The sequence below is a fragment of the Ptiloglossa arizonensis genome, chromosome 1 (assembly GCF_051014685.1).
Source record: "Ptiloglossa arizonensis isolate GNS036 chromosome 1, iyPtiAriz1_principal, whole genome shotgun sequence".
Taxonomy (NCBI): domain Eukaryota; kingdom Metazoa; phylum Arthropoda; class Insecta; order Hymenoptera; family Colletidae; genus Ptiloglossa; species Ptiloglossa arizonensis.
This window is the reverse complement of record NC_135048.1, coordinates 4,275,112-4,290,249: the sequence shown is the minus strand read 5'-3', so window position 1 is coordinate 4,290,249 and position 15,138 is coordinate 4,275,112. Positions and strand designations below refer to the sequence as shown.

The 15,138-nt window shown below is 36.8% G+C and overlaps 1 protein-coding gene across 4 annotated transcripts in view; it reads left to right on the top strand.

Annotated features, from left to right (window-relative positions):
* LOC143145302 (uncharacterized) overlaps positions 1-15,138 on the top strand; it is a 150,300-nt gene that overhangs the window by 18,464 nt on the left and 116,698 nt on the right. For all 4 annotated transcript variants that reach the window (XM_076308555.1, XM_076308564.1, XM_076308545.1 and 1 more), the window contains exon 2: positions 2,124-2,682. In XM_076308555.1, coding sequence (XP_076164670.1) covers positions 2,652-2,682 — 31 coding nt within the window. In that variant the 5' untranslated portion in view covers positions 2,124-2,651. The remainder of the gene's footprint in view (positions 1-2,123; positions 2,683-15,138) is intronic.

Below are 15,138 nucleotides of genomic sequence, written 5' to 3'. Positions count from 1 at the left end.
GCAGAAATATGCACGGCATACTGAAATATCACGATAAATGACGCGCAATTCCAGCGAAATACATTTTCAAAGTAGTTCTCCGTAGCTTGCCCTCATATATTTGAAAACTACCTGCCACGTTCCAGTGTGTACTCGAACTTTATGAACATACGTCTGAATTCACGAGTGACGTTCCGTTTCGTCGCAATATTTTCACGAATGACACCTACTCGCGCAACAAGACAATCATTTTATCAGCTACTTACATTGGACCCTTGCCTGTGTCTTCGCACAGAATAGGAATAATCTACGTGTCGTGCACCTCGTGACGCAAACCCTAACAGATTCCCTTTATCCCTTCTGTGTATACGTTCGATGAACTAAATACCTGGAATTCCTTCAGAATGGAGCGTTCCGTTTATAGTCTCGTACACTTTAACCCTTTGAACCGAGGATGCGCAGAATTATTGTGGTTCGATTTCAACGATATTCATGATTTATTAAACCCAGCGGGATGAAGGAGTAATTGAACGGATCGGACCCCAACCTATTTTCTTGGTCTATTGATTTTCCATTTGCGTTCATAAAACTCCGCTTGTTTAGCTTTTGCTAACTTGGCGAGCACGAGTTCTCAATTGAATCGATGGATTTGCAATCCCATTCAAATCTCATGAACCGAGTAAGCTTCCTTATCAGAGTTATACGATATCGCAATAATCCCAGTTCTGTAGTTGTCTAAAATCGTGTTTCTTTTCTCATTTTATCCACCGTGGTTATTATTTATCAACCTTTCCTGGTGAAGACAATCTATCGTTTTCTTGGAGTATTCCGCAGATTTGGAGCAAGTATTGATTTTAGGTTATCCGCCGAGAAAACTAAACTTTAGCCTCAGCAATTTCAATAATACAGGTTGGCTGCATCAAGTTGCAGTTCATAGAATCAGACTAGAATCACATGGGCTTTCAACACCACTGACGTCCTTTCCCTCAACATTTGGCTACTCTGTTATTCTATTTCTGCTTTAACTAATGTCTGACGTAGGTTCAGGTTGAAAGATTACTTTTTCAGAAAATGATGAAAAATGACAAAGTGTTCCAAACGCAATTAATGCGGCACGTACCTATCACTTTTGTGTCATTTGAAGTATTTTCTTTTTCAGTGTTTGATCCATCAATTGTACCAGTTAGAAGATCTTTTATTTGATAGAAGATCTGAGAGTTTTGTATATTAGAAATAAACACAGCAATACTTTGGAGTATTTTAGTTAATTAGTTGTTAAGTATACTGTTATTCGTTACATAGAAGAGATTCCAACCTAATATCTACCCGGTCTATTTGAAATCTCAACAAGAGTCAAAATCAACCTGAACGATATGTGAATATGTGAATATAATAGTACAAATATTCTTTCGTAGATTTTCTTAAAACTTTGGGAATCTAAGTATATACAGAGTCTACACTTAGATTCAAAAATACGTCTACATACACTAGGCTGAGTAAAAAAATGTCCTATGAACGTATGTCTTACACATTTTTGGTTTCGAGTTATAGATAATTGAGAAGAATAAGTGTTCCATGGTTCCTTCAACATTTTTATTTCGTGGTCGTTTAAAATCTATCGCGTATTCGACGGAAGCCAACAATGTATTGCGCGAAACTAAAAAGTTGATCTATGGAAGAAAATGAGAATCGTATTGACTCAAATGTTTTAACTGACCTTTGAAGATCTGCAATTAAAAATGAGTAAAAATTGCTCGACGTCTGCATTTCTATATAACATCTTCTTAAAAGAGTATACTGGTAATCTAGCTCCAAAAAATCATTTCTTTTTTAGACACTGAATATTTTTTCAATCATAATTCGGAAACTAATGTACATAAGGCATTTATTACTCATCACATTGTGAAAATTCACTCCCTGTAGTATGCCCATATATTTCTAAATCACCCTGTATACAATAGAGCCTCTGAAGTATGGACACATATCTTTGAATCACTGTGTATCTCGTGAAACTCGTCAGACACTTCCCTGAAAAGTTGAGAATCCTATAAGCATCGATCAAATGGAACGTCGGAAGTGTTTCGTTGCGAACCACTTGAAGCCACAACCGAAATACTAACACCAATCCTATTCTTGCCCTACAGGTTCGTTCGGGAACTCCTTGGAGGATTCGTCGAGTCGATAGTAAATCGGTCAGGCCAATAGGAGAAAATCGAGCTCGAGATACTCGAAGAGGGGACCAATTTTTCGGTACGATGGCTGTGCGGGGCTCAAAGACATCGCGGTTCGAGCCGATCGAAGGAAACCACGATTTATTGCTCGGTCTGCTCGTCATAGGGCTAAACTCATGCTCCAGCGTTTGATAATTCGATTTGCCAACCGCGGAACAACGTTAATCATGGCCCGGGGCGGACGTCTGATCATCAACGCGCGAGCCTCTCGCCTAACGAGCGGGAAGAAAGCTCGACGAGCGAAGGAGACCGCGTAGAAGTCGAAAACGACCTGGTAATTGGATACACCTGTGATTTAGAGTTATCGCGTCAAGCGAAACGGCTCGATAATCGACGTTCCAGCGATCCATAAAGTGCCTGGTACGAAGGATTGACTAACCTCGGGTTTGCTGGATCGGTTGCTGCAACAACAAGGGACCATTGAAAACACGAAGCATCGAAATGAAACTGGGGGATAACATGACTATGGAAGGTTAGTGAAAGGTTCATCTATTTAGTATGTATGAATTTGTTTTCCCTTAGAGGAGTGGTCTGCTGGTGACAAGCGGAAATGGAATTGGCTCTAAAAGTAACGAAAGTCCCAAAGTTGAGTTTTCTTCGGAATGTATGTATTTCCAGTGAGACTCGAGGCTGAAGATTCATTAATCGTCGTGTAGATTGATGAATATTTTTCGAATACTCAACCATTGAAACACCATTACTAGAAAGCACTTGAAAACTTTAAGCAGACATTAAAGCTTAGTATTCTTTGGAATGTATGTATTGCCAGTGAGACTCGAGGCTGAAGCTTCATTAATCATAGTGTAGAATGATGAATATTTTTTGAATACTCAACCATTGAAACACCATTACTAGAAAGTACTTGAAAACTTTAAGCAGACATTAAAGCTTAGTATTCTTTGGAATGTATGTATTGCCAGTGAGACTCGAGGCTGAAGATTCATTAATCATAGTGTAGAATGATGAATATTTTTCGAATACTCAACCATTGAAACACCATTACTAGAAAGCACTTGAAAACTTTAAGCAGACATTAAAGCTTAGTATTCTTTGGAATGTATGTATTGCCAGTGAGACTCGAGGTTAGAGATTCATTAATCATCGTGTACAATGATGAATATTTTTCGAATACTCAACCATTGAAACACCATTACTAGAAAGCACTTGAAAACTTTAAGCAGACATTAAAGCTTAGTATTCTTTGGAATGTATGTATTGCCAGTGAGACTCGAGGTTGAAGATTCATTAATCATCGTGTACAATGATGAATATTTTTCGAATACTCAACCATTGAAACACCATTACTAGAAAGCACTTGAAAACTTTAAGCAGATATTAAAGCTTAGATAAATCCTAGATTGTTAGTCTGGGATCAGATTGGACATCACACGTTGATGTTTTGAAAATTGGATATATTAGGTTCTAGGTTAATTATAGTCGAACTATTTTAATTTATAATCAAACACAACCGTACGTTATTCGGTCGAATATACTTCACCTACTTTCGTGTTTGCTAAATAATTCCTGTTTCGTTGTTTTGCCACGCTCGATGTTGGAATTCGGTCCATGACGTCATTAAATATTCCATCCTGTTTCGAACCGGTATACGTTTCTTACTTCATTAAAAGTTTGATACGTCGTTTATGATGATATTTATGTTCTCCCTGATGAACTTTAATCGCTTCTAACTTGGAACTTTGAAGCAATCCGCAGCAATGAAAAATCCTCGGCAATTATAGTCGTATTTAGCTTTGGACAATCCGTTGGACTACAATCGACGAATGCAGCAAGAAATAACTAGTAGAAGCCAGTATTAATTGCACGTACGCTGTTCTTTGTCTCTGGATCCCTGACTTCAGTATGCTTAATCTTTCATTCGATGTAAGTTCGTCGTTAATTTGTCGTTCTGTGAATACGACGTCCGTGTGGTTTAGCGAGGTACTTGAATGTAGTCAAGTGTAATTACAGTTTATTCCGTCGAATTGGGGTAACTAACTTCGAATACATCAGCGTTAGGTAGATAAATACACCTAAGAGAGATCAGAACCGAAGGCGTTGAACTTCTCTGGTAATTCCATTCAATTTCCTGACTCGGAGATCTAATTTATCCAATCAGCGATCCAGTTCGATTAAGTACTATTTTTGAATTCTTATTTTCGCATTTTACATCGATACCATGCCAAAATATAATAATTGTCCTACTTTATGGCCGTGATAGTTCATGTTAGAACAATTTTTCGTACTCGATGCTTTTATTCGATTTTATTACTCTTTCGAAAATAATTTCCCTATTGAGAGTTTGCAAACATTGCAGTTTACCTCATCAGGGCTTGATTGACACACTCTTACTTGATATCCAAATACGCGAGCTAGTTCTAATGAAGCAAACTTCGATGTTTGCGAAATCTTAGCAAGAAATACGCTCCAAATGCAACTGCTGTGCCGAGATTCGGAATTCCAACATCGCATATTTCGACACGATTGTTTCTTCATCAGAAACATCTGACATCGATTCGCGGTTACTTACAAACTATTCGTGTTTGATATTATAATGGAATTTGTCGAGTAGATATTTTTCTGTTTTTTCAAATAGGAAATGTGTCTTCGCTACATAATTTGATCGTGTCTTTAACGAGTTGCTTGTATTTTTTTTCCTACTCCACAAGAATTAAGGATCATTCAAATCTTACTGTATAGACGTTGTTATTAGCAAAAGATTTTATATTCAGATTGTACTGCAACACCAGTGGCCAGAAGATGATTCTTTCCAAAAAAATAAATTGATAATGTCGAATAAAATTTGTTGGTACGAGGCATCGTTTTCAAGAAAATCGATATTGAAAATTCTCGGGGCACTCGAGCGACGCAGACGTCAATCTTACTGCATAGACGTTGTTATTAGCAAAAGATTTTATATTCAGATTGTACTGCAACACCAGTGGCCAGAAGACGATTCTTTCCAAATAAATAAATTGATAATGTCGAATAAAATTTGTTGGTACGCGGCATCGTTTTCAAGAAAATCGATATTGAAAATTCTCGGGGCACTCGAGCGACGCAGACGACACGGCTGACACGTCTGACCGCGACTAGTTACTTCTACTTGTCTCGATGTTCGTAAGTATCGATGGTAGTCTGTCTTACACCAAATAGAAATAACGTGTAATGATCAGACACGTGCATCGCATACGTACCCCACGAATTTTCAAAATTAATTTCCTCGGAAACGGAGCCTAGTACAAACAAATTTTATCCGATATCTTCGATGTACTTTTTCATGAAAAAATATTTTTTAGCCGCTGATACCACATTTTTGGAAACACACATATCGACGAACATTTACAACATAATACACTTCAATTCTCTGGTTTTATTCATCTGTACACAATGTTACTCCCCCGTGGAAGGAAGGGACATAAAAAAAATTAATTATGAAAAATATTTTCGCAAGTTTCAATGGTACAATTACCAATAAAAATATTCTATTTGCACCAATCGTCGCGTTTAAAAGAAAAATGAATAATTTGTTCTTTTCGTCATTCGTTTCGTGTTCCTAAGTCGAACTTTAATTCGTCGTATATTAAACGTGTATAATTAAACTTGAAATAAAAAAAAAAAAAATGTTGCATTGGTCTCTACCGTAACGAGACGTGGGTAGAAATACTTTGGAATAAAAATTACATTTATAAATAAGCGGTTTAAAGAGGGGTGTCGTTCTCGTTAAGATCGTCGGGGGGGGCCTGATCCTTCGCAGCTTTGGATTAATTAATATTATTCATTTAACGTGGTAGGGAGTAATACGCGCGGTTGATTGGATTGCCGACAATCAATAACGTCGTTCCATTACGTTTGAGTATGCACGTGTGCATATTCACGTAGCTGGGTTCCATACACCAGACGAAATCAATTGCAGTTGATTATCTCGTGATAATTTCCGCGTGATGATACTGTGAGACGCTCGATTCGAATTGAAATTATTCGATTTCAGAGCAGTGATTTACCTTTCAGGAACGAATTCCGATTCGTTCGGGCAACAGATTGGTGTGAATTTCACACACTGTGAAATTTTTCTAATATTTTGAACGCTTTCTCGAATTTCCATCGAGATCTTTCAACCTGGATGAAAATCGCGATATCGTTGCTCGCGATGGTCGCTTTAAGAGAATTTCTGATTGCACGGTTCTCTGACACGAAGCTTGGAAGACCCGTTGATTTATTTATTAGCGTAATTAATTATTCATTAGGAGGAAAGATAGTGATCGTAAATTGAGAATGATAAACTCGATGTTTCGATCGTACACGTAAGCGTAAATAGTGCAATTAATTAAATAATTTCCGTTTCTGTTTTCGTTGGGATTCGAAAAAGGGATGACGCGGTGCAACGAGTGAGATAAAGAGGCATGGATTAGTCGAACTAAAATTAACGACCAAGTGTCGTATTTAAAATTTGAACGTGTCTATTGTGAGAATGCAAACTTTGTCTGAATAGCGCTGAAATCTCATTAAACGTTATCGCATACAAATTCACTCTTCGACCGATGCAGCTACTGAATCGTCATCGAGATTATTGTTCACGTTCCTCACGTATGAGTTTAGCAAAGAACAGTGATCGAAGCTCGTCTGACAAAAGGAGTGTGAATGATTCCAAGGCGTAAGAAAAAAAGTTCTCCTAAGATCATATTCAAGGTTTTCTTTCAAAATCATCGACTTTTCTTTTACACACTAACAGCTGTTTTTTATAATGCAATGTTGTAGTCGGTATCTAGACGAGCACAATATCACAACTTTGAAATGATCTTGAAGACGAAACAATAAGATAAAATTGAAAGAATGTAAAAATGGAGTAGCTCACTTAATTTTTTAAATAAAATAACTGCAAGTTATAAATGATTGCTTAAATGGCATTTTTTGTGATATTTTTGCGGTATACTCACAATAGTAGATGATTACCAAAAATTGAATTCGGAATGCGTGTTGCACTATAAACTATAGAAATGCTAAACCATAAAAACTATCTAAATAGAAAATGCTAAACCATAAAAACTATCTAAATAGAAGTGTATCGATGTGAGTGGTCATCACTGTAAACATGTAACAATATAATGCGAGCTACTCCATTTTTACATTCTTTCAATCTCAACTCATTTTTGGTCTTCAAGATCGCTTCAAAGCCATGATACTATTGATCGTTAAACTCATTTTAATGTTGACTATAGTATTGTACTATAAAAAACAAATGTTACTATACAAACAAATTTCAATAATTTTGAAAATACTTTCAATATGACCTTAACAAAATTTGTTATCTCGTAATTGGATGGACGTCTTCGAAGCATTCACACAACTTTTTATCATTTTTTTCTACATTTCATACTAATGAAAATGACTTAAATGTACAATTTAAGTGGGGCGTCTTATAAACAGATGGAACCATGTAAAGTTTACCAATTGAATATTTTTAAAATTTTGTTCATATCGAGAAGAGCTTGATCAACTTTGAGTTTACTACACTTAAGCATACTGAAAAACATACAGTTTCATTTGAAAAAATTTTGATGATCTGGAAATCTTCTCGACACTTGCATATGCACAAATATGAAATGAAAAAGAAAAGTATGCTTCCTAAAATACTTCAACTTTGTCTAGTAATATTTGTTCGTATTATCGATATTTTTGAAAATATTCAATTATAACACTTTATACAACTCACTTTGTATACTATATTTCTATAGACTATTTTCTATTCTTCTAAATAAATAATATAATGTTGAGTATCAAATATATATAATAGGTAGTACTGTATTATATATATATATAGTATTATTACCCGGTATTACTATTATTATCATCATATTACATTTTATTTTATTTTCAATCAAATCGTTTCTTTTTGTTAAATTTCTGTTTTGTACATGTTTTGTATAATTCTTTGTTACGTTTTTTCACATTTGTTCCTTTTTGATTTTCTTTGTATGTTTTCTCTTCTGTGTGACATTTTATACGTTTAGCTGAATACTCTTAAGGGACCTTGTCCCAGAGCATGCGATAAAGGACACTTCTCTCTCTCTCTTTCTCTCGTTCATGTCCAGACTATTGCAAATTGCTTTGTTTCGCAATGTCAATGTTACCTTGCTATTCTCATGAATATGTTAAAGATGATCGATGATGTTGCTGTTGGAACATTTGAATATCCACTCACCCGCGACAGGACTAAGGTTGTCAAAACACTTTGCGGCCGATACGAGAAAGCCACTTTACGCTGAAATGTTGGGACCTTGATCGATCAACTGTATTCGACGTTATTCTTATTTCATCACGAGTTTAATGCATCACCTGCCCGGTTCTTTCTTTTGCGTTTTCGACGAACTCGATCTCTCGTACCTCGATCATTCGGTGAAAAAGACGTATATTTGTTCTCTATTTCTCGGACTTTAAGAAGATTGATGATACGTGACATTCTCTCGAAAATGCTTCGGTCTTCAAGGGGACACCTTAATCCTTGTCATCTACGAACAAACGATTCTGTACTCGTGCGATTCTTATACAATAATAAAGCTAATGTACAAAACAGATTCAGCGATATTTGTTACAACATAGCACCGAGTATGAATAAACAACAAAAGATTGGATCTCTGTCTCCTGAGACAGTTTTAAGCTTTGATAAATGTTCGACCGCTTATCAAATTCGTAATTCCAAATGTTTGTATATTCAAACGTTTCATAGATTTTGATACATGGATAGATTAGAACGAGGATCGAGTTTTGTTCCCAGAGAAACGATCGGTAATTATTCACAGGATTGCGCTTCAACTTAACCGAAAGAGTGGTAGCAAAATGGCTATCGATTAAGACACCTAGAAAGCTACAAGTGTCGTACAGAACGAAGAAAGATATGGGTTTCCAAGAAACGATTGAAAATAATTCACAGAATTGTAGTTCAGATTGACTGGAAGAATGGCAGGTAAATCGATCGAAATGTCTCGAAAATCACGAGCATTTGAAAATGATTTGCTAATCGGAATTATAAACATCGAACTTACAAGAGTCGTTGATATATACATCGAGATCCTATAAATTCCAACGGATACTTTGGTTATTACCAATTACCAATACCGATTATTATCGTTGAACAATTTTCAACTCGGACAGTGATAGATGAATCTGTCGAAAACGTAACGGTTAAATATTGACGGAAACATCGCGAAAGAACGCAACGTTGTGAAAGAAATCAATTACCAGAGGCAAAGACCCTACTACTGCGTACGCGTTAAGTAGAGCGATCGCGATCTCGGCAATTATTTTTCCATTGACGTCGGGATCGATAACGTGTGTCACTGGAACGATTCCAGCGGTCAGGTCTGGCCAACAGTGGCTGTGGACTGAAAGGAGGATATGACCGAGATAACGCGGACACGGGTCTGGCCTCAAACGATTCGTGGTCCCTTGGCGATTTAACAATTGACTTGTGCCTAAGAGTCGTCTACGGAGTAATTGGCGCTGACCCGTGGTAGTCCCTACTTCGTTCCCATTCGTGTATACTCGTCCGGGAAGAAATGGTTTAATTTCTCGATGAAAGAGCTTGTATGAAAGGACACCGAGAAAGTGGCAAAGACTCGCGCTGGATCGACTTCGTTTTCGTTGCCCAGGTTTGTACAGCGGTGTCAAAAGGGTGTCTTCGTCCAAGAACTGGGTCAGGGTTTGCGTTCCTGTCCATTTTTTCATCTAAAGCTTTCCGACACGGAGAACACTTCGAGGTTGAAGAGTTGTTAATTTGTTCCAACCGGTGTCGAAGAACGTTTCGGATTCGTTACCGGTGGACATAGAGTATCTATCTAGGCCACGTGGTTTTTTAAACACGCATTGCTATCGGAGGAACGTTGAAACTTTTTTTACCGTCATCGAGGACCTACGATATACACGTTTCATAGATTAATCGATACTTACTGAAAAGGTCTTCAAATTGGGTATCGGCGATGTGAGCTCAGAATATCTGACCTTTGTAGATTATTAGATAACCATTGTTATCAAAGAGGTTCCTAAATTGTTCAACGGTAACCTGAACTTGAGATATCTGGGCTTCACGGATTCTTGAATAACCATTGTTAACGAAGAGGTTCCTAAGTCCATGTGCTTTTTTTAAACTCCGGTTGTCATTATTGAAATTTCCAAGTTTCTCGTTGTTAATGCGGACCTTGGCACGTACTCGTCTCGTATCTTTTCAAACACCTATTGCTATCAAAGAAATTCTTAAACTACTTACTAATGATGTGTAACCAGGACATATAGGCCTCGTAAATTATTACACACCTGCCACTATCAAAGAGACTCCTTAAGTTTTTATCGGTAATGTGGAACTGGAACATCTAGGTCCCATATATATTCCGTTGCCCATCGCTAACATGAAAATTGTTGAGTTTGTTACGATCTACGATCAGCCTACGCAGGTTTCGTGTAATTTTTTACATAGATTGGAATAAAGTCACCCGCGCATCCTCTACGGATGTTTATTGGAATCTACTGGAACGCTATCAAGTGGTCTCCCTTCTTTGTAATAACATTTTGCGAAGTATCGGCATCCTGTCTGAAAGTTGCTGTCGTTTTGTTCAGTGGATATACTATGTCTGTAATATTGGAGAAGTTGGCACAAAGGATCTTTGATCTCGAAGACTTCCTGTTCAGGAAGCGCGAAGTTACGGTTACAGTTATACAGAGTTTAAGATGATATTAAGAGGACGCGTTTGGTACTAGCTGTCAAATTTAATAGTAATAGTCACCAGGCGAACCAAATATTGCGATATATGAACCGGAATTAAGAACACCGTGGTGAAGTGGTGTACGAACAAGTGGTGAGAGAATTTGTAACTTTTTGGGTTTGGGACAAAGCGGATTCTCAGCTTTCGCAATACCAGTTAAGCGATCACGAGAGGAACCGCGTCTGGGTCCAAACGGACCCGTAAATTTCGGACAAAAATTTTACAATTTTATCGTACCTTTCTTAATTTCTACGCGAAATTGTGTTAACGGTATACAACTGAGCAATATGAAAGTAAAAGAAACGTTAAAATTTGTTACTTTCATCGAAATTTAAATAAGCATTCGTTCTACGTATAATTAATTTCTCAGTCCTTTTTAGAATCTCTCTAATTTAAGTCTATTTCCACGATTCAATACCGCGGCCTTCCAACACGCAAAGTACGAGACGTTTTCATCGGTCGAGATATTCAGGATAAAAATGGACCGAGTTCACTTTTGTGAGCGGTGGCAGGACTACCGTGCTAACAAAGAACGATAGAAATTCTCCAGCTTTGAGCTCAGTTGTAATTTTTCTTGCTTCTGGAAGTCCTCGGGGGTTCCGCAGAGTTCGAAGTTAGCTTTTCTTCCACAAACATCGACATCGACGTTACAGGACGTTATTCTCGTGGCGGCATTGTTTGCCGCGCCATTAACTTCCGCTCGTGGTAAGACTTCCGGCAACTTCGGTGCCATTTCACAAACGACCAAATGCGACTCGTTGGTGATTCTATGGCGGTCGACGTTCTGAATAACGGAGTTCAATTTTACGGAGGGAAGACTCGGGCAAATTTAGGGAATATGTAGGTATATACCTACATACCTACTAAGTAGGTATCTATTTTATAGTTACCTACTTGGTTGGACATTTTATACGAACGAATAATTATCATAAGAATAACAACCCATTTACTGTACAAATGCAACGAATTAAACTTACAGAGACGAAAATATGAAATTCGCACAAAAACATCTCTGATCTCTGAAGACTATGTCATAAACAATTTAAACAGTCTGAAAGAAACCCAACTGTACCGAAAAATATAACAGTAAAATTGAATAAACAATTGCACAGAATCTGTTTCTAATAACCTTGTAGTCGAAGCGATATTAAACTCAAAGAAAAAAAAAGAAATAACGATCAAATAATATCTACAGTTCGCGGATCAAAGAATGCTTGTGGCGACACCCTTGCGTCATAACGATACAAGGAGCTTCCCGATCAAAGCGATAGAACTTTGAATCCAAACAAAACGAAAACCACAAAAGATAATACAGTGCTTGTTATTTTCTTTTCAAGAAAATAACATTAAACACGAGATACAATATCGTTTAAATAACTACCACGATTATATTTTCTGTGACGAATACGACAAGGAAGCCCGAGGAATTTCTAATTCTTAAGAATGTTACATAATCGATAAATTTTAATTCTTAATACTTTTCCACATAACGAGAAATCTTCTCTTCGCTTCGAATTTTTCACGATGTACAGTGAGCTCTGTCAGTCGATTACGTGTACGAAACATTGTTCAAACTGAACAAAAATTTCGATAATAAATTTTAATCATTTCAACACCTTGAGCAACTGCTATGTATCGATGCTCGATGATTTGTAACGCATTATGGAATACAAATGTTACACGACTCTGACAATTTAACGATAAACATGGCGGTTCTGACAATTTAAAGTTCTACCGCTTTTATTGGAAAATTCTATAGTAACTGTGTGCTAGGAAAAATTAGGAACGAGCACAAGACTACTCGTATTTCTGTAGCTATCACGAATTTCTCTTTAGATTGGGAAAAAGGAAAACTCTTTTATGCAAATAAAAATCCTTCAAACAGCGAATCGAAATGTTTATTAAAATCCTCTTTGAATCGGTTTATCGCGATAGGAGGATTAAAACTTCATACAAACGTTTCCGTGACGACAGGGCACAATCGTCTTATCGCTGAGAGACGGAGGCGTAAGAGTTTTATCTCGAGAGAAGGCGGCAATAATTATTGGCGGACGAAAGAATCGTGGAGAGCATTAAAGAATCCTGTTGAATCTATACTATAGCGAAATCGTGGGATGAAGGGGTTCGTTTCAGAAATAGAGTTTCCTCCAACGAAAAGAGACACTTTTTCCGCCATTCATCGCAATAATTTGACCCAGTGAACTTAGTTACAAGACAATTACACTTTGGTCTAATCGAGGTAATTCTCCAAGAAAGGACGAGTGAAAAATATAAAAGAAATGTTATTTATTGTGCATATTATTACTATTATATGACGATAGAGTGACGGAGAATATATTCGTCGCTTTTATAAAAAATATGTATCATCGTTGTATTGTAAAAGCATTAAAGAATCCTGTTGAATCTATACTATAGCGAAATCGTGGGATGAAGGGGTTCGTTTCAGAAATAGAGTTTCCTCCAACGAAAAGAGACGATTTTTCTGCCATTCATCGCAATAATTCGACCCAGTGAACTTAATACAAGACAATTACACTTTGGTCTAATCGAGATAATTCTCCAAGAAAGGACGAGTGAAAAATATAAAAGAAATGTTATTTATTGTGCATATTATTACTATTATATGACGATAGAGTGACGGAGAATATATTTGTCAATTTTATAAAAAATATATATCATCGTTGTATTGTAACAGCAGAATCGATGAAAGAGCAAAAGTTAAAAGATCAAAACGTGTCTTTTTTTTTTTAAATATTATACCGTATACCGTTGGTCGTTAACGTGGGGAATGGTATTAGATATTACACTCATTTCCCGTTTTCAAGTAACAAACTTGGTACTGCCGATACACTTGAAAGCGGGTTAGGTAGCAATTTTTATTTGAAACCAAGGACTACACTCGCGTCTGACGAGGAGAGCGAAAGGTTAGGGTGTGCCGAGAGTGAGCAAGATCGAGGAGCAGCGTGCGAGTCTCGCATTACATGCACTTGTTGACCCTAACCTCAAAGCGATACCCCAAGTTTCACCGTTAGAAAGTGCTGAGGAAATTTCAACACTAGTGGAAGGATAATTCCCCTACTTGAGTCAGTGGCATGAATCGCCGCTTGAAAGCGGACAGGACTGTACATAATAAATTTCCTAATTTTTCTAACGAGCTAATTCTACGACAGATAAAAGTACACAGGGGATAGCGTGCAACTGTCGTCATGATTTTTCAGGTGGAACCATCTATCGATCTCTGGATCAGTTTTCAATTGAAAATATTTCCATTGAATAGATAACTTCTTTTGTTAATTCATTTGCATCCACAAGTGAAATAAGTCAAGTTACTCGTATCATGGAATAATTAACGAGCAACAGCTTTTTTAAAATTCATTTGCATCGATAGTTTATATATGCATACCTTGAGCTATTTGTGTCGTTGACAATACACCTTTCTCGAATCATATATTAGGACGCCTTAAACTTTTTATAAAAACAAAGTGAAATGCAACCTTTTTGTATTATTTTTAAAAATTCAAACGTCTTCTATAAACAAAACTTAAATTTTTCTTTTACGCAGAGGTAACGATATTTCTTTTACCACGTAGAATATTCAATTGGAGAATATTCCTTTTCGTTCTTCGATAAGCTTACAACAGTCTTAGATACATTTTAGATAAGTGTCGCCTGGTGATGAGGTCCAGAAATCGCACGTGGAATACATATTCCGCTTTTCGATATGCAAATGAGCGAATACATACATAAATGGTGTTAAATTTTCATTCTTTACATATGTTTAGATTTAAATTGAGACACAATGCATTTAATGATCTCTTCAAAGAGACGTCAATTATTTTGTTTAATTTCTCTTACGCGAAAGGTGTTCACATATATGCATGTCTAGTGCATCATTAGACAAGCCAGTGGCGAAGTTTACGTTTCATCTATTTTCAACTGCTTCGGATCATCTGTGTATTTTGCTTTCGCTTCTTTATTTACGAATCGACCTTCACCTAGACAGATCGAGTTGGATCAATTTAGTTTAGGCAAATCTGTCAGTGTGTTACCTATCTCGAATCTAACTTTAACTTTAATACTTTTAATAAATTGCTTCCTTTCAAATTTTGCGCCAATTGCACGCTTTCCACATGTCAGTGTAAATCTCACTGCCTTTCTTCAAACGCTTTTCTATT